This window comes from Arvicanthis niloticus, chromosome 9, assembly GCF_011762505.2.
Source record: "Arvicanthis niloticus isolate mArvNil1 chromosome 9, mArvNil1.pat.X, whole genome shotgun sequence".
Classification (NCBI taxonomy): Eukaryota; Metazoa; Chordata; class Mammalia; order Rodentia; family Muridae; genus Arvicanthis; species Arvicanthis niloticus.
Genome location: NC_047666.1, coordinates 12,508,900 through 12,526,167, shown reverse-complemented (window position 1 = coordinate 12,526,167; position 17,268 = coordinate 12,508,900). Strand labels below are relative to the sequence as shown.

General features: G+C 42.6%; 2 protein-coding genes across 13 annotated transcripts in view; one reads left to right on the top strand and one right to left on the bottom strand.

Moving 5' to 3' along the window:
* The window catches only part of Immt (inner membrane mitochondrial protein), a 41,317-nt gene extending 39,417 nt beyond the window's left edge, over window positions 1–1,900 (bottom strand). For 4 of the 11 annotated variants that reach the window (XM_034511343.2, XM_034511344.2, XM_034511345.2 and 1 more), the window contains exon 1: window positions 1,702–1,900. In XM_034511343.2, coding sequence (XP_034367234.1) covers window positions 1,702–1,746 — 45 coding nt within the window. In that variant the 5' untranslated portion in view covers window positions 1,747–1,900. The remainder of the gene's footprint in view (window positions 1–1,701) is intronic. The other 7 variants (XM_034511349.2, XM_034511351.2, XM_034511352.2 and 4 more) reach the window with 2 other exon arrangements.
* Window positions 1,901–2,043: 143 nt separating this feature from the next.
* Mrpl35 (mitochondrial ribosomal protein L35) lies at window positions 2,044–15,250 on the top strand. Of its 2 annotated transcripts, none has more exons than XM_034511354.2 (4): window positions 2,044–2,330; window positions 11,220–11,409; window positions 12,533–12,677; window positions 14,097–15,250. In XM_034511354.2, exons 1-4 carry the CDS (start codon window positions 2,273–2,275, stop codon window positions 14,283–14,285), a joined length of 582 nt encoding a protein of 193 aa, XP_034367245.1. In that variant the 5' UTR covers window positions 2,044–2,272; the 3' UTR covers window positions 14,286–15,250. The 2 variants fall into 2 exon arrangements, with proteins under 2 accessions (XP_034367245.1, XP_034367246.1); XM_034511355.2 differs by lacking the exon at window positions 2,044–2,330 and adding an exon at window positions 7,339–7,450.
* The last annotated feature ends 2,018 nt before the right edge of the window (window positions 15,251–17,268 follow it).

Sequence of the window (17,268 nt, the reverse complement as noted above, 5' to 3'; positions counted from 1 at the left end):
TATCAGTGTCAGGGAGTCTACAACCACTGATTAACCTTAGCACCGAGGAATACAATACCCTCTTCTGGACTCCATAGATGTGCATGTGTTCGTGTTCTCTCTCTCTCTCTCTCTCTCTCTCTCTCATACACACAAAGCAGCAATATCAAATGCTATAAAATGAAGAGGCAATGAAAATAAACCTATGAATTTTTGGACAGTGATTTCAGGGAACTTAAAAATGTTTGTTGAGAGCTAGAATACCACTCATGTTTTAGTCTCTAATTGAGCTCCCCAAAGAGAAATCTGAATTAGGGAAGTTATTCAAGTAGGGCTTGTCTAGTAATAAATAAATAAATAAATAAATAAATAAAAAATCTATGATAGACGAGAGGTTGAAGTCAAAGACAGAAACACATGATAACACCAAATGTGTTATGTTCTGTGTTTGGTGTTACAAATGGCCTTTAAGTGCCTTGTGGCAAGAAATTGTTAGCAGGTCCTAAAAACTAAGAGCAACCACCTGCAAGACACAGGGAAGAACAAGTTTAGTACAACACCTAAAGGGCCTGAATTTAGCTAATTATAAATTTGGAGGAAGTAAAAAGTACTATTTACAAATGAGAATCAAAGTATAGCTAGTACTTCTCAACAAAGTCTTGTATGACTCTGAGCCAAGACTCCATAACACTATTGCCCAGACTACTACAAAAACTGGAAGATAACCAAGGAGGGTTGTTACAGGCTGCTTAATGTGTGCTGTTGAATAAATGCCAATAGAAAACTAATACGGGGCTCACTTCCCTGTGCAAGAGGCTGATGGGAAAAAAGTAAAAGAACAAAAACTGCTTAACTTCAATCATCTCAGGACGACCCTGTCTAGGGATTTTATCCAATTACTGCTCAAGTTGCAGCATGTTGCTCATAACCTTTCATCAAAGTATTAATTTTCTAAAAATTCCGAGTAATGAAAACGGGGTTTCTATTTTCAACTGTAAAAAGTTATACTGACAGTTATGAAAAATTAAACAGAGGCAAAACAGGGTGCCTAAGATACCTGAATGTCAGACATAGTTCCAGTGCTTAGAGACGCTGATCCCCAAACTAATCTTGGAAATGAGCACAAGGTCATGACTTCCGTCCTTCAGCACTAGAAGTGTAAGCTCGAGACATGAAAACATCTTTTACTCTTTACTGTAGCGTAAGAATAGCTCAAAGGTGCTCTCGACTACTAAAACAAAAGGAACTCAACTCAGATTAACTGCAACTTTGACCCCTAGGCTCTTCACCAGTCCCAGGAACCTGCTTATTAAAGATGCAACAAGCCCTGAGACGCAATCCCTGCTGGGAATTGTAGTTCTCCCGCCCCGACCTTCACGATTGGAAACCTATCACGTGCCCAACCGGCGGCCCAGACGCCAGCAGCCAGGATTGGTCCGAGCCTGAAGTAACGAGGTGCTGATTGGATACCAGGTCCCTGAAGCCACGCCTCAGCAGCAAACCCGCCTCCCCGCGCTCCACACCCCAGCCCGCTTCTTCAGGAATAACCCTCTAGTCATTCCAGCCCAGCGACCGCCCTGGAGGGCTGCCTCAGTTTCCCGCTCTAGGGCTCTAGGAGCTCTTTTGCCTAGGGAGTGCGCATCATGGATGCCTCTCACGTTGTCCGTTGGCAGTCCGCAGTCAGCGTGACCACGCGCCCTCTTGGAGAGACCCCACGCTCACCTGGGCCGCGACGGTCACGCCGGATAACTGACAGGCCCGCAGCATCTCTGCCGAAGTGACGGCGCTGCTGGTGTACGCGGGAACGACCGCGGCCGCACGAGAGGAGGGCGTGCGTGCTCGTGTGCGTGCCCGCGTCTGTACAGTCTGCGTCCGGCGCACCGGAAGGGCCACCGGCACCACTGCGCACGCGCCGCCTCCTCCCCTGGTCCAGCCGAGGAGGCTCCCTGAGGGTGGGACTCACCCCGGCTGCGAAAAGGGAAACAAGCGGTGATTGGCGACTAGGAGGCGGAAGGGCAGGTTCTCCTTCCGGGTCGCGCTCGGGCGCTAGTTTGTCGTTGATGTCTGGGGTTACTAGGTGAATTGCCGGTAGTGTGGTGTGTAAAGTTCGACTGTGACTCTTAGAATTAAAGCGTTGGTGAATTAAATTAAAATTAGAGTCTTAGAATTAAAGGGTTGTGGAGGTGGCTCCGGTAGGGACGCCTTCTCCCAATCCTGACGACCTGACTTCGGTCTTTGCGACCCATATGATGGCAATAGAATCGATTCCCGTTAGTTGTCCACTGACTTCTTTATGGAGCTGAGGCACACATATGCCCACAAGTTTTTTTCAAAGGCTTGCTGGAGAATAGGTGAGTGAGTGCTGGAGGCATCCTGAAGGCATAATGTGTTTCCGGTGTCTTTAAATATTAAGGGATGGATAGGAACCCAACTTTTAAGTTCAGGTTGTTATTTAAATCACACCGCTTTTTCTGCCACTTTTATTTTACAAACATGATTTTGGTCGCAGTTTTGGGAATGGGTTGGAAGACTTCCAAGCGTTCTGAGTTTAGCAATGTGTTTTTAAAAATGGCTATCGTTAATATTCTATGTAAACTCCAGTATGATTATGTGGTTATCTGTAACATAAAAGTTAATTTTCAAAATCTGTTGGGGGCCTGGTTTAGTGTCACACGCCTTTAATCCCAGCACTAGAGAGGCAGAGGCAGGCAGATCTCTGAGTTAAAGACCAGCTTGGTCTACGAGTTCTAGGACAGCCAGATGAATATACTGAGACCCTGTCTCGAAAACCAGAAAACAACAACAAGTTTGCAAAATACTTGCAAGTCATAAGTAGGTGATTTACGATACGATACAGATCGGCTGCACTTTTATTTTCAGTTATAAAATAAATGAAGTCCAGTGTTGTCCACACTGTAAATGACAGCACTTAGGAGGCTGATGCAGGATTGGGTTACATAAATCTCAAACAAAAGACAAGAATGATTTGAAATGAATCTAAAACATGTTTACGGTCTAATTGATCTATGTTCTATACATTTTAAGCTTTTCAGGGCACTTCAGTAATGTACTTGTCGATCTTTGTCATGTCATGAATTAACAGCCTCTAGTCCTCCCATTTTCTTTGTAAATTCAGCAGTCCAGCTCCAGCCCTGTTCACTGCTGCTCTAGTTCGTGCCAGGGTGATAACTTCTCTCACACTGTTGACCGGGGCTGCTTTTGTTCCTTGTGTTCTACACTTGAGACTACTGACAGTCTCCTTGGCTTTAAGATCTCATTCTTAGCGACTGGAAAGATGGTTCAATGTACTGTTCTTGTAGAGGATCCAAATTCAGTTCCCAGCCCCAATATCAGGCAGCTCAAAACTGCTTATAAATTACCAGAGAAACTAACACCTCAGCCCTCCAGGTACAGACACATACACATGATTTTAAAAAATAAAAATAAATCTTTTAAAAAATCTAATTTTTAATTTAACTATGTCATTAATCATTGTAGTGATGGCATAATCAGTAAAGTTCCTGCTCTCAGACTTGAGGACCTCAGTGTGAATCCACATCACCTATGGAAAAGCTGTCCTTTACTGGGCATCTATGTGTGTGTGTGTGTGTGTGTGTGTGTGTGTGTGTGTGTGTGTGTGTGTGTGGTGTATGCTCATGCATATAATTTTAGAAATCTTGGGGTTTTTTGTTTCATTTTGTTTTAGTTGTTTAAAAGGCTGGATCTGGGTGTAGGTGTGTGAAGACATGGTTTACCAGTTAAAAGCATGTGCTGCTCTTACAGGGCATCTAAGTTTGGTTCCCAGCACCTACCTCAGACAGCTCATAGTCTCTTAACTCAGTGACCACGGTTGAGTGTCCTATGTACAGCACTGTCACAACCACCCCACACACAATGGCTTGCAAACATCTGGAACTTGAGTCCCAGATGATCAGTGCCCTCTTTTGGCCTCTGTGGTCACTGCATGCAGATGGTGCAGACAGATGTGCAGGCAAAACGCACATTCAAAAAATTAAATCTTTAAAAAAGGGGGTGGGGGATAACATCTGAAATGTAAATAAAATATCCAATAAAAAATTTTTTTTAAAAAGATGGATGTGATGGCACTTGGCTTCCTCCTCCAATCCCCAAACAGGGAGCTGTGGCCAGAGTCTGGAGCAGCACTCAGCCTGCAGCTGGGCTTGCCCTGTGTAAACAAAAGGGGGAACTGGTGATCCTGGAACACAGCTGCCTAATAGTTTTCAAGCGGAAGCAGTGAACTGAGGGCTCCGGACCAGGCAATTCTTTGATTTAAAGAGGAGATATACAACCTTTTGATACTTGAAGGTGGGAAACACGATGTCTTTTGGGCTTTATGTGATGAATGGTTTGCCAAGGATTGACTCAGGGAAAATTGTCATCGGCTCTAAAGAAAAGAGTACAGTGTACAAGTGGAAGCTGCTCTGGAGTACAGAGCCAAACAGATAGATGGTATAAATAAAAATCTGTTCTAGACAGAGGGACAAACAGAGAGTGTGAATCAGGTGTGTTAAGATGATATAAAGTTATATTGCCTCACAGGAGACTCAGGTTCTGTCTAACGTGGGCATCCACAGGAATTCTGGGTTCATTTCCTGCTTGGCAAAATAGGGAAAGCTTAAGAATAGGCACACAATAATTAGTAGGGGTTTTTCTTGTTGTTTGTTTCTGAGACAGAATTTCTCTGTGTACCTCTAGCTATCCTGGAACTCACTCTGTAGACCAGGCTAGCCTAAAATTCAGAGATCAGCCTGTCTCTGCCCTCTGCCTCCCTAGTGCTGAGATCAAAGGTGTGTGATTCAGCTACCACTACCACCAGGCTCAATTAGTAGTTTTAAAAGAGCCTTTATGAATATCTCAATGAGCTTTTATCATATATGGATGGTTTTGGACTCCAAATGGCCACCATAGTGAGAGGCTAACATGACAACATCCCAGGCTCACTACCCAATTACACAGCCCATGTCTCAGAGAAGCAAGTATAACTGTCTTGAGTGTTTTAAAAATGTGATTGAGGTAACCCATGGGGAGTCCTGGGACTCATATAGAGGAGCTCATAAACTGAAAATTATTGTTGTAATGGTAAAGTATTATTTGCCTTTTTATTCTGATAGTCACATAATTGTACAGAGATTACTTGATTTATTAATATCACAAGAAATTGAATGTAGAAGCAAATTGCATAACTCAGGGATTTTTAGGTTTTTGATGATTGTCTTGTTTTGTTTATTTTAATAAATAAGGTCTCACTCTTGCCCAGACAGGCCTTTAACTAGAGGCAAGTTGTCTTGCCTCAAGTTCTCCAAAACTGGGATCACAGGCATGAATCACCATGTGTAAATGGGCTTTTTTGTGTATTTTTTTTTTTAATGCTGGACCTTAGATTTCTCACAGTTATTAGTTTTGTTTAACATTAGTGGATTTATCATTGTTATTTTAATCATGTGTGGTAAGCAGAATAACCAGGCCCTCAAGATATCTACTTTGTTCTAATCTCTTTGGATATGCTACCTTATAAGAAAAAAAAATTGTAGATATAAGAGTCTGTTGACCCTACTACTCAGGAGGCAGAAGCAAAAAGACCTCTAAGTTCAAGGACAGCCCAGTCTACACAGATTGTTTCAGTCTGGCTGGGGCTACAGAGTGAGACCATGTGAACAAAAAACAAACAAACAAACAAACAAACCCCAGAATTTTTGTAGTTCAGTTATTGCGGGCATTCTTAGCGTGTAGGAGTTATGAGTTCAATTCACAGTACTAAATATAAACTATTTTTGAGATGAAAAAACCATTTTTTATTATCTTGGTAGGCCAAGTATGATTATAATATTGAAGGAGGATGGGAGGAATGAAACACTGTCTTTGAAAATACAAAACTAGGGGCCGGAGAGATGGCTCAGTGGTTAAGAGCACTTGCTGCTCTTCCAGAGGTCCTGAGTTCAATTCTCAGAAACCACATGAGAACTTACAACCACACATGGTGACTCACAACCTTCTAAGGGGATTCCTTCTAGCCTGTGGATGTATATGCAGCAGAGCACTAAAAATAAAAAATAAATAAAACACAAAAGTGTTCATGAGCCAAGGATTGCAGACGTTTTCAAGAAACTGGAAAAAAGGCAAGAGAAAGGACTTCTCTTCTAGAGCTTCCAGAAGGATCACAGCCTTAGTACAACTTGATTTTTAGTCCTTGGGGATTTATGTTAGCTCTCTGGCCTACAGAACTCTGATAGTAAATTCATGACATTTAAGTCACTGAGTTTGATACTTTTTGTAGCAGCAATAGGAAAATGACAGAACTGTTTTTATTTTTCCCAATTTTAAGTTCTAGTATAAACAAATGCCAGTAGATATAATCCATACAAGTTAAAGCTCTTTGCAATTTTCAATAATATTCTGAGGTCTTCAAGCCTCAACCTGCTATGGAACTGTTACCCTAGGTGTAGCCACCACTTCTAGTTCCTCTTAGAGTGCAAGAGTCCTGAGCCAAAAATTAAACAACCACTCTCTAAATGAGTTCTGTGGGGTGTTTGCTTTTCTTGTTATTTTGTACCTTTTTCTTCTCTTTTCACTTTAATTTTTGCTTTTTTATTTTCTTTTTAAGAGTCTTTACACAATCCATGCTGGCTCAGCAGCAGAGCCTGTAATCCTTGCATATATATATATATACAATTTATATTTTTATATAAATTATAAATTATAAAATTTATACTAAAAATAATTAATAATAATTAATAATTAATTTTTTTATTTTATTTTTATATTTTTTTTATATTTTATATTTTTTTTATATTTTTATATTTTATTTATTTTATTTTTTTTTATGTTATATATATATATATATATGCAGTGAGATCACTTTGAATACAGGAGTCCCAAATCACCCTCTGCAGTGAGATCACTTTGAATACAGGAGTCCCAAATCACCCTCGAGATTTTAGCAGACCTTGTCTCAAAAATGGGGAAGTTTAGCTGGGGTTTGGGATGGGGTGTAGCTCTCACTTTTATTCCCCGCAGCGGATCTCTGTGAGTTAAGAGGCCAGCCTGGTCTAAAGAGCTAGTTTCAGGTCAACCAGGGCTACATACACAAACGGGGAAAAAAAAAAAAAAGACCCCAAAACCTGTCTCAAACAAAACAAAGCAAAAGCAATCAAAAGTTTAGACAGAACCAAATCTTGCAAGTTTTCTCTAACCACCATAAGCACGCAGTGTCATGCGCGAACCCAAACATAAACGCAAAATAAATAATTAAGAAGACGGTAGTTTAGGGCAGAACCTAGTATAAAGCGACAGTCCAAAGAGCTTAACCTTGACCACGTCTGTTCCCCTTAACTCCGCCCCCTCTACGTTGCTTAGCCTTTTGCTTTGTTACTTTTGAGACCGCTGCGGCCACCGTAGGCAGACTGCAAGATGGCGGCCTCCATCTTCACGGGCGCCGTGAGAGCTGCGTCAGGTCAGTCTTCTATTGATGGCTTCACTGAGAAGAGAACCGGCGCAGGAGGGAGTGGGCGTTTAGTTTGGGTGTTAATGGGGAAAGAAAAATAAGATGACTTGAAATCGAAGGTTCGCTGCGCGATACCTTGCACAGTGTAGTATCCGTGACCCGCGTTCACTGGATCCACCCTGCCCTAGGAAGCGAACCCGAGATTGAGGTAGAGGAGACGAGGGTGATGACACCCAAGTTTCCATTTTTTCTGATTTAGAGGTTCAACCGCCTCTCGCGACCTTGACCTTGAGAGTCATATAATTTCTCTGAAATTTTTGATTCTATAGCGGTAAAATGGGGCTTCCTCCCACCTGCGGATTAAACAAACTTGTAAAACATCGACCATGTGGTACCCTTGAGAACCGTGTGTAATTATCAAGAGACTGGCCTAATTCGTTTTTAACTACACTCCTCTGATGGTGGCAGCAGTATTTAGGGGTAAAGGCAGAACCAGGTAGGAAATTTAAATTACTCAAGTATAATAGGGATGATCTTACAGTAAGTTACTTGCACACAACTTACACTGTAGAGATAACATTTGTGGAATAGACGGAGGGCCAAGGGGGAAAAAAGTAACCATATAAAATTTCCAGGTATTAGATCTTAAAAATGGAATTTTGTGAGTTATGAAATATGTATAATAAAAAGTTCATATAAGGGGACATACGTGTAACTAACACCAGTTCAAGACAAGCCCCTTTCCAACCTGTGCATTGCCCCATCATTACTCGTTCATCCCATAGCCACTGAAGCAACTATACCTTCATCTCTCAATAGCATATTTTGTCTAGTTTTGAACTTTACATTAATTTATATATAGTGTGTCTAGTATAATGTCTGGTTTTCATTTATTCAGAGGGGTGTGTGTGTGTGTGAAACTTTTTGATTTCTGACTGCTTTTCTTTTCTTTTTTTAAAGATTTATTTATTTTGTTTTTGTGAATACACTGTCGCTCTTTTCAGACACACCAGAAGAGGGCATTGGATTCCATTCCAGGTGGTTGTGAGCCACCATGTGGTTGCTGGGAATTGAACTCAGGACCTCTGGAAGCAGTCACTGCTCTTAACCACTGAGTCATCTCTCCACCCCACCCCCACTCCTATCTATATCTGTATCTGTATCTGTATCTGTATCTGTATCTGTATCTGTATCTGTATCTGTATCTGTATCTATATGAGGCAGTCTGGACTCAGCCCTCAGCTCCCACAGGCTGGGAACTCAGGTGTTTGGACTCCCAAACCTGCCTTTCTTCAGCGCATCTTTATCTGCTGTTAGCATTGTTTCAACGTTCTCTTCAAGCTAAGCTCTCTTAATCATCTTAGTGTTTTATCTCGTGTAATCCTCTCCATAATTAGCTAATTTAAAGTTGAGGAAGTGAGTATAGAGAGGTTAGTAAGTTGTTCCTGTTTACCACTAGTTAAGTAGGAGCTGAAACTAATACCAGTCTGGTTCAAACCCTGTCACTTATTCACCACGTTGTGAAATCAGTGCAGAAGACAGTGGAACCCTGGTCTAAGTCTTGCATGAGATTAGATAGACTCGACTTGGTAGCGTTTCTGTTGTTACTTTGAGAAAAGGTCTCACTGTATAGCCCAGGTTAACTGGGAACATGCTGTGTTAATAGTCATGTTGCCCTTGTACTTGGGATTCTCTTGCCCTTGTCTCTGAGTGCTGGGATTGCAGGCATAGGACTCTACACCCAGATCAAATTGTTGCCGGTGTCCGTTTTTTGGTTTTTTTTTTTTTTTTTTTTTTTTTTTGAGATAGTATCTTCTGTCACTCAGACTGGACTTGAACTCTGGTCTCCTGCTTCAGCCTCCAGCACACTGGACTTACTGGCATATCACCACCATGCCAGGCTTGGCCTTTACTTTTTTTTAAAGCTAACTTCATTCAAGTACAATTTCGTATATTTGTGTTTGTGGCTATGTTTGTGTGTGAGGGCATATACACGTGTGCGTGCATACACGTGTGCAATCTCATGTCTGAGATTGCTCTCAGGAGTGATCCATCTTGGTTTTTGAGCCTGGGTTTCTCTCTGGGATATGGCACTCACCAATTAGGCTAGGCTGGCTGGGCCACAAACCCCCGGAATCCACTTGTTTCTTCCTCACCAGTGTTGGAATTACCAATGTGCTCAGCTTTTCACATGAATGCTGGGCGTCAGACTCGGGCATAGGAAGCACTTGAACACCCTAGTCATTTCCCTACCTCTGAAATACTCACTTTTGTGCATCTAGTTTAGTGACAAAATCATCACCGAATTCCAGTCATAGGTCCTTCCATCTCATGGAACGTTTTTAGTATGTATGTTCTTGAGTCTCACACTAGAGTTGGTTAGAAAGTGCTAGAGAAGTAAACTGGTTGATTCTGATTTGCACAGTGTTCTCAGGGAAAAGGATTGATAAAGAAGGATAGCCTTCAGTTCATGTATCTCTGCTTTCTCAGCCTCACCTTCTGGCTACGCAGCGTCATTCACTGCCTGTTTCCAGGCATTTCTACTGTAGTTAGGAAGCCATGCACAGCCTCTGGCAGACCAGATTCTGCCGTTCCCATAGCTGTATTTGTTTCGGCACCAAGGGGTTTGCTGATGTTTGTCCTACCCAAAGTGGGCTCTTCTCCTTGGAGGGTCTGTTTATGTTCTTGTTTTGCTTTCACTTTATTTTGTGTGTGCACATTATGTGGGAGTGTGCCATGCCAACACACGTGCATGTGGAGGCTTGAGGTTGGCACTGAGTGTCTTGTGTTGGCTCTCTCTAGGAAGCACCTGTCTCTACCTTTTTTACCCTGATACTGCAGTGGCACCATGTCCAGCCTTCACTTGAGTACTGGGGCTCCAAACTCAAGTTCTTATGCTTCTATAGCAAGCAATTTACCCACTAAGCCATCACCTAGCCCTTTAAAAAAAAGACTTATTTTTATTATTTTAAATTGTGTGCGCACGTGCGTGTGTGCATGTTCGTGTGTGTGTGTGTGTGTGTGTGTGTGTGTTCAGGTGTCAGGGAAGCCAGAGTTGGCAGATCCCTTGGAGCTAGGGTTACAGGTAGTTGTGAACCACATGATGTGGACCTGGCAACAAGGTCCTCTGCAAGAGCAGTATTTACTTTAACCACCGAGCAAGCTCTCCAGCCCTTTGTTGATTTTGTTTGTGTTTTCATTTTGTTTTTCTGAGGCAGTGTCTTATGTAGCTTAGGCTGACCTCAAACTTGCTCTGTAGGAGAGGATACCCTTAAAATCCTGATTCTCCCACTCTACTTTTCAAATGTTGAGATTACAGGTATGCATCACTATGTCCAGCAGGTTAGTTCACTATCAGGATAACGGAAGCACCTACTCTGTCTTCTTCATCAGTCTTCTCTCCACTCTGTCCTTCCAGCTTTCTGTCCCTGACCTTCCATTGCACTGAATCTGGAGAGGCTGTCTCCCCGTGGCATACAATTGGTGGAGGACAGTTAATCTTACACATAACTTCTTCCTCACTTCTGGGCACAGTGTGTACAAATATCGATGGGATTATATGATGGCTTCAGGATTCTAATTTTTCTAAAAATCTTTGAGTATATAATAATCATTTATTTCATATGTAAATTATAGGTCCATGAAACTGGTAAAAAGCTTCCTCTGTGAATGTGGCATCAGGAACCTTCTGTTAGGTCTACTTTTGTTTCCATGCGTTATAATACATGGGTACATGTGTTAGTATATGCACTACATGCACTTCTCTCTGTCTCTGCAGGAGTATTACGTCCCTTGAACGTCTTGGCATCTTCAACCTATTGGAACTGTGCCAGGAATGCCTGTCTTAATTCTGCACTGTACAACATTCATTTTAGACGTGTTCAGACATCAGTTGTTTCCTCTGCTCCAAGACTTGTCACATCTGTTGGACAGTTGGCATACGGGCATACTGCAACAGTCCTTAATAGGTAAAGTCCATCACAATAGCAATTTTAAACAATATTTACACAAAATTGTTTAAAATAGCTATGCCTGGGCTGGGTGTGTAACTCTGTAGTAGAGTACTTGCCCCAGATCTGTGAAGACTTCTCTTCTATCTCTAGTACTGCAAAATCCGTAAAATGTGTTGAAGACATTTCAGAGGTAAATAATCTTTCCCTCCTTGCGGTTTATGGTATACACTTTGCCTGACTGAGGAGGAGAGAATGATCGGCATCCTAGATGCCTGCAACAGGGCTACACAGAGCACCTCCTTCCCGCCTTGCTGTATAGCCTTAACTTGTAACCACCCTCCTGCCTTAGTCTCCTGGGTGCTAGGATTACAGGCATGCACCCACCTTGCATTTTACATTTTACAGCACAGGGGAAGGAACCTAAGGTCTATTTGAGCTAGTCTAGTGTATTATGGTGATATCTGCCGCCACCCTGGCCTCCTTTCTGATGTTGTTTATACTGTTTCCAGAAAATGTCAGGCAAACCAGAGATCAAATGAGATGTTCAGCTTATGTGGCTCAGCTGTGTGGGAGTCAGTCAGTCAGTCAGTCAGCAGATAATCAGTTAAGCACCCTTAGGAACCCACCACGGTACTTGCAGAAAGTACACAAACATAATCTAAAGTCCTCAAGGAGTTTATACTCAGATAGGCAGGTAAATAAGAAACTATGTGATGCCGGGCGGTGGTGGTGCATGCCTTTAATCCCAGCACTTGGGAGGCAGAGGCAGGTGGATTTCTGAGTTCGAGGCCAGCCTGGTCTACAGAGTGAGTTCCAGGACAGCCAGGGCTATACAGAGAAACCCTGTCTCGAAAAACCAAAAAAAAAAAAAAAAAAAAAAAAAAAAAGAACTATGTGATTAAAATACTGTGGATACATTCTCTCTTAGTGGTGAGTGGGTGGGTTTTATTTTGGGTGTTAGGGAATTGACCCTAGAATCTTGTATGTGCTAAACACAGGTTCTACCTCTCCCTGTGGGTGCAGATTTTAGAAGGCTTGAAGTTAGGAAGGTTGCCATTCTTGACATTAGTAGTGTGTTGAAAGTCAGTTCCTTGCCCTTCATTCAGTCTGTTCACTACATTTTACAACTGTATTTTAGAGTGGCCACATTGGTTCCCAGTGTCCTAAAGCCGCCGGTCAGAGCTCTGACATACTGCAGCACGCGCAAAGGCAAGAGAAAGACAGTAAAGTCGGTTGTGCATCGCTTCCTCCGGCTTCATTCTGGCCTTTGGCTAAGGAGAAAGGTGAGTCTTTGCTGCGTGAGGCAAACCATGACGTGCTCTCGTCTTACTGATCGCTCTTCTGTGTGGTGCTGAGGTGCCTGCCGCTTCTCAGCACATCTGTTTGTCTTCGTGCAGAGAAAGGGTGTGAGTGAGTACGGCACTGTTCAGAGGGGCAGGTGCAGTCACTGTGGGAAGGTCTGAGAGGGTTTCCTCCATCTTAGAGAAATGGGTAGATAAATATGTGTTAGAACTCAGCTCATAGCCGGCAGTGGTGGTGCATTGAGATAATCAGTGAAGAGCTTTGGCTCAAAAGCATCTGTTGACTTGACTCCTTAACAAGAACCTCATTGTCTATGCTCAATTCTGTCTATGCTCAATTCCACACAGGCGAGTGGAGCTGCTGCTGATGGCAGAGGCATCAGGTCCTCCTGCAGGTAGAGCTGCAGGCAGCTGTGAGCTGTCCAACATGGGTGTTGGTCCTCTAGAAGAGCATTATGTGCCCTGTGCCCTGAGCCATCTCTCAGTCCCTTAAGTTTCTGAGAAAAGGTTTTCTCACTTAACCTGGGGCTCCCCAATTTTTCTAGCCTGCCTGACCAGTAAGCTCTGGGATCCATTTGTCTCTGCTCACTAGCAGGGTTATAGATGTTCACTACCATGTCCAGATTTCCCATAGGTTCTGGGTTCCAAACTCAGGGCCTCCTGGTTGCATTACAAGTACTTTGCCCACTGAGCCATCTCCACAGCCCATTTGTTGGTTTTTTTGTTTTGTTTTGTTTTGTTTTTCCCAGACAGGCTCTTGCTCTGTAGTCGCCGAGTTGGCCCTCAGACGCAACTAGCTCATTCATTTATTTCTGATTTTTAAAAGGAAGATTTGTTTTTTTAAGACAAGTCTTACTATGTAGTCCTGGCTAGCCTGGAACTTCCTATATAGACCAGGATGGCCCTGAACTCAGCAGAGGTCAGTCTGCCTAAGATTTATTTTATTTGCAATTATTTGTATGTGTGGATCTGTGCATGTGAGTGATATACCCGTGGAGGCCAGAGGCATTGGGTCCTGGAGAGCTGGAATTATGGGTAGTTGTAAGCGACCTGCATTGCTGCTAGAATTGAATTCGGGTCCTCTGAAGAGTGGTGTGTGCTTTTATCTGCTGAGCCTGGCTCTCAACTTTCAATTCTCCTGCCTCAGTCTCCTGAGTGCTTGAATTACATGTGTGTACCCCACGTCTAGCTTGTGATTTTAATTTAAGTAATCTTTCCAAAGCATTAAATTATTAATACTTCTTCTCCACATGCTTTTTTACCTGCTACTTATTGCAAAGAGAAACCACCCAGTCCTTGTAGAGGTCTGGCTTTGCTCCTTGGGCCTATCCATCATAAGTTATGGAGTATCTGCTGTTGCCTTTGCAAATTTTAAAATGTTTTTGGAACATTGTCTCATAGGCTGGCTATAAGAAAAAATTATGGAAAAAGTCAACTGCAAGAAAGAAGCGCTTGAGGGAATTTGTGTTCTGCAACAAGACCCAGAGTAAACTCCTAGATAAAATGACAACGTCTTTCTGGAAGAGGCGCAACTGGTATGCTGGTGACCCTTACCAGATGTACCATGATCGAACAAACCTGCGAGTATAGTTCAGAGCTGTCATAGTTCCCAGCTATGGAATGTGAATCTCTGTGTATGTGATGTCCTTGCAAAAGTGAGTATGCATTGAACTGTAAGCTGTACCAGCTGATAGGCAAGCTTGGGTCACCACCATTGTGCATTAAACATTCCCAGAGTTGGTCATAGAATTAAAAGTTAAATTTATTGTGCATTATTTCAAAAAACTGATAATGGCTTTCCTTATTCTTGGAATCTTGGGTGAGGAAAACCACAAAAAGACACTTAACAGTGGGCCTTTGTGTGGGATCGAGATTGTATCCAGGGCTTTGCAGATGCTAAACAGACATCCTACATGCCTGTTCCCAATATGACGCATGATGTATTTCAAAAATAAGTACCTTGGCACTCGGGAACTTCCTCATAGTCTCCTACCTGAAGCAAGGGAAGGGCAGGATTGGACGAAGCAGGAGATGGTGGAACTTTATGCCTTGGCTCTAGTGTGTGTGTGTGTGTGTTAAGGAGAATGAGAGAGAAAAAATGTGGGGGGCGGGGACCTACCTACCATCACTCTGCTTAATCTTGGATTTTGTTACTTGAACCTTTGGGGTTGCCTTTAACATTACAACCTTCAACTCTTGTCATGTGTTCCTTCTTAGTTGCAGGGAACTCTAAGTGGGCCATCCTACCTTTTCCTTGTAAGTCCTAATCCATGCCATCATGCAATGTAGAGCTTTTCTGTTTGTGGCTCCAGACCCCACCCTGGCTCTCTTAGTTGTATCAGCAGGTTCATGCGGAATAAAAAGGTAGTTGTGAGCTGTTCTGCTTAGAGGTTCATAGGGTAACCATGCACTTTCATTTTGTGTCCTGGGTTCTTTGTATTTATGACAGTTATCACTAATTTTATTGTAACAGGATACTTTTCATAAAAGTAAATCACCTTTCCACATCCCCTTCTTGAAACACACAGCTATACAATAAACTCTTTTTTGCCCAATTTTTCTTTTTAACTTTACTTTTTATCTTCATATATGAGTATTTTTGTCTGCATGTGTGTGTATGCCCTCGGAGGCCAGAGGAAAGTTGTTGGCTCTACTGGCATTGGAATTACAGATGGTTCTGAGCCACTATGTTGGTGCTGGGAATTGATCCTGGGTCCTCTGCAAGAACAGCCAGTTCTTAAATGCTGAACTGTCTCTTTAGGCCTGTGACCAACTTTTCAAAGGCACTGTATTTTTTAAAAGTTCGCTTAAGATTTCTTATTTTCATTTGTAAAAATGAGCTTTTTTTCCCAGAATTCTCTAAAATGCAGGGTGGAAACTAAACATGTCATTTAACGAGACTAACATGTCGTTGTCGTAGTCTGTGTTCAGAGGGCAACAGTATCATTCATTTTAGAAATGAGAGGGGCCGGGCCTGTTAGTACTTAGATGGAGAATGATGCGAGAGTTACTAACACATTATTTACTTAGAGAGATGGAAGAGATGCTGCAGTTCAAGAGAGCAACTCTCAGCTCTCCCATCAGAATTATCTGGAAGCATTTCCAAACAAAGCAGCTTTCCTAGTTGAAAACTTTCATTAAATAGAATTATGAATGAATTACTGTTTGAAATCTGTTGATGATAACATGAAATTCCACCATTTAGTAGAATAAGATAATCAATTAATGTTTCCATGACAAACCAGTCCAGGACTTCGAGGGCCAATCATTGAAGCCAGCTCTGTGTTCATTAAATGGAGAAGGATGTAGTATGTAAAAGCAGAAGGCCCCATATGTGTGTGTGTCGGTGTGTGACTTGAGCAACTCATTCACAAGTGGCTCTGCTCTGGTGGCTCTTGATGTGCTCCCTGCTGAGGTGGCAGAAGCTGGGTGCTGGGAGGTGCTTGCATGTCCTTACCAGCACAGCTCCTGCTTCCAGCACATCTGTGGCCCTGGGAAGAGCTGCTGCTGCAGAGACTTAAGAAGGAAGACACTGCGCAGCCTGAGTCTTTTCTAGAGTCCACGTGGATGGTTCAGGGCTCTGTTACAGGGCCTCAGTGCCTTGGCCATGGACAGGCTAGGCAGAGAAGAACAGCAGCCACAGGCTGAAGTAGAAGGGCTGCAGGCACTGTGATGGGTAGGGGAGCTTTTCAGCAGAACTGAGTTTTTAGTGTGACAGTAAAGCAGTTTGTACTAGGGCCTGCCTAAATGATGTTCAAGTGTATGCATAATTGTTTATTTACATGTAATTTATTAAACACTTGTCATATTTCAGCAAATCTGCAAAACACTGCTGGACCTCATGCCAACCTTATACAATCTTATACAAGAGCTATCATTTATCCCTGATATAAATTGAAAGCACGAAAGCTTACAGTGGCTTAAATAAATTACTCTAAAATATAGCTAAAGCATCCCAGATCCCCTAACTCTTGAGAATCTTGTGTACTTCCTTTGATTTTCTGACAATATAGGATGCTCATATCTTAATCAACACACGACTGCGATCTGACACTAGTAGTAAATACTTCTACCAGTTGTATGACTTTGCTCTCTACCTGTCAACTGTGTTGGTGTGTGGCCCTGGCTCAGTAAATGAGTAAATGAATGAATGGGTTTCTAGTTTTTCTTCCCATCTCTTCTTCCTGTTTTCTGCCCTCTGAATCTTCTGCTTTATTTTCTAGTCTGTGCACTGTACAAACAAAGAGAACAGACGTGTGGTCAACCAATGTTTGAAGGTCTTTGTGATCTCCCAGTGAGGCTGAAGTGAGCCTGCTGTTTTATTGTTTGTTGGTTGGTTTTTGAGATAGAGTCTTGATTAGCCCCGGCTGGCCTCAAATTGATGTGTACCTGAGGATGACCTTGAACTTCTGATCCTCTTTGTCCCTCCTTCTCTGGATTCTGGGATGGATGGATAAAAGTCATGTTATATCGCATCCTGTTTCTGCAGTGCTGGAGACAGAACCCAGTGCCTTGTGCATTCTATATGAGCACTATGTAACGGCTATCGCTCTGGTACCTGACGCTCATAGTT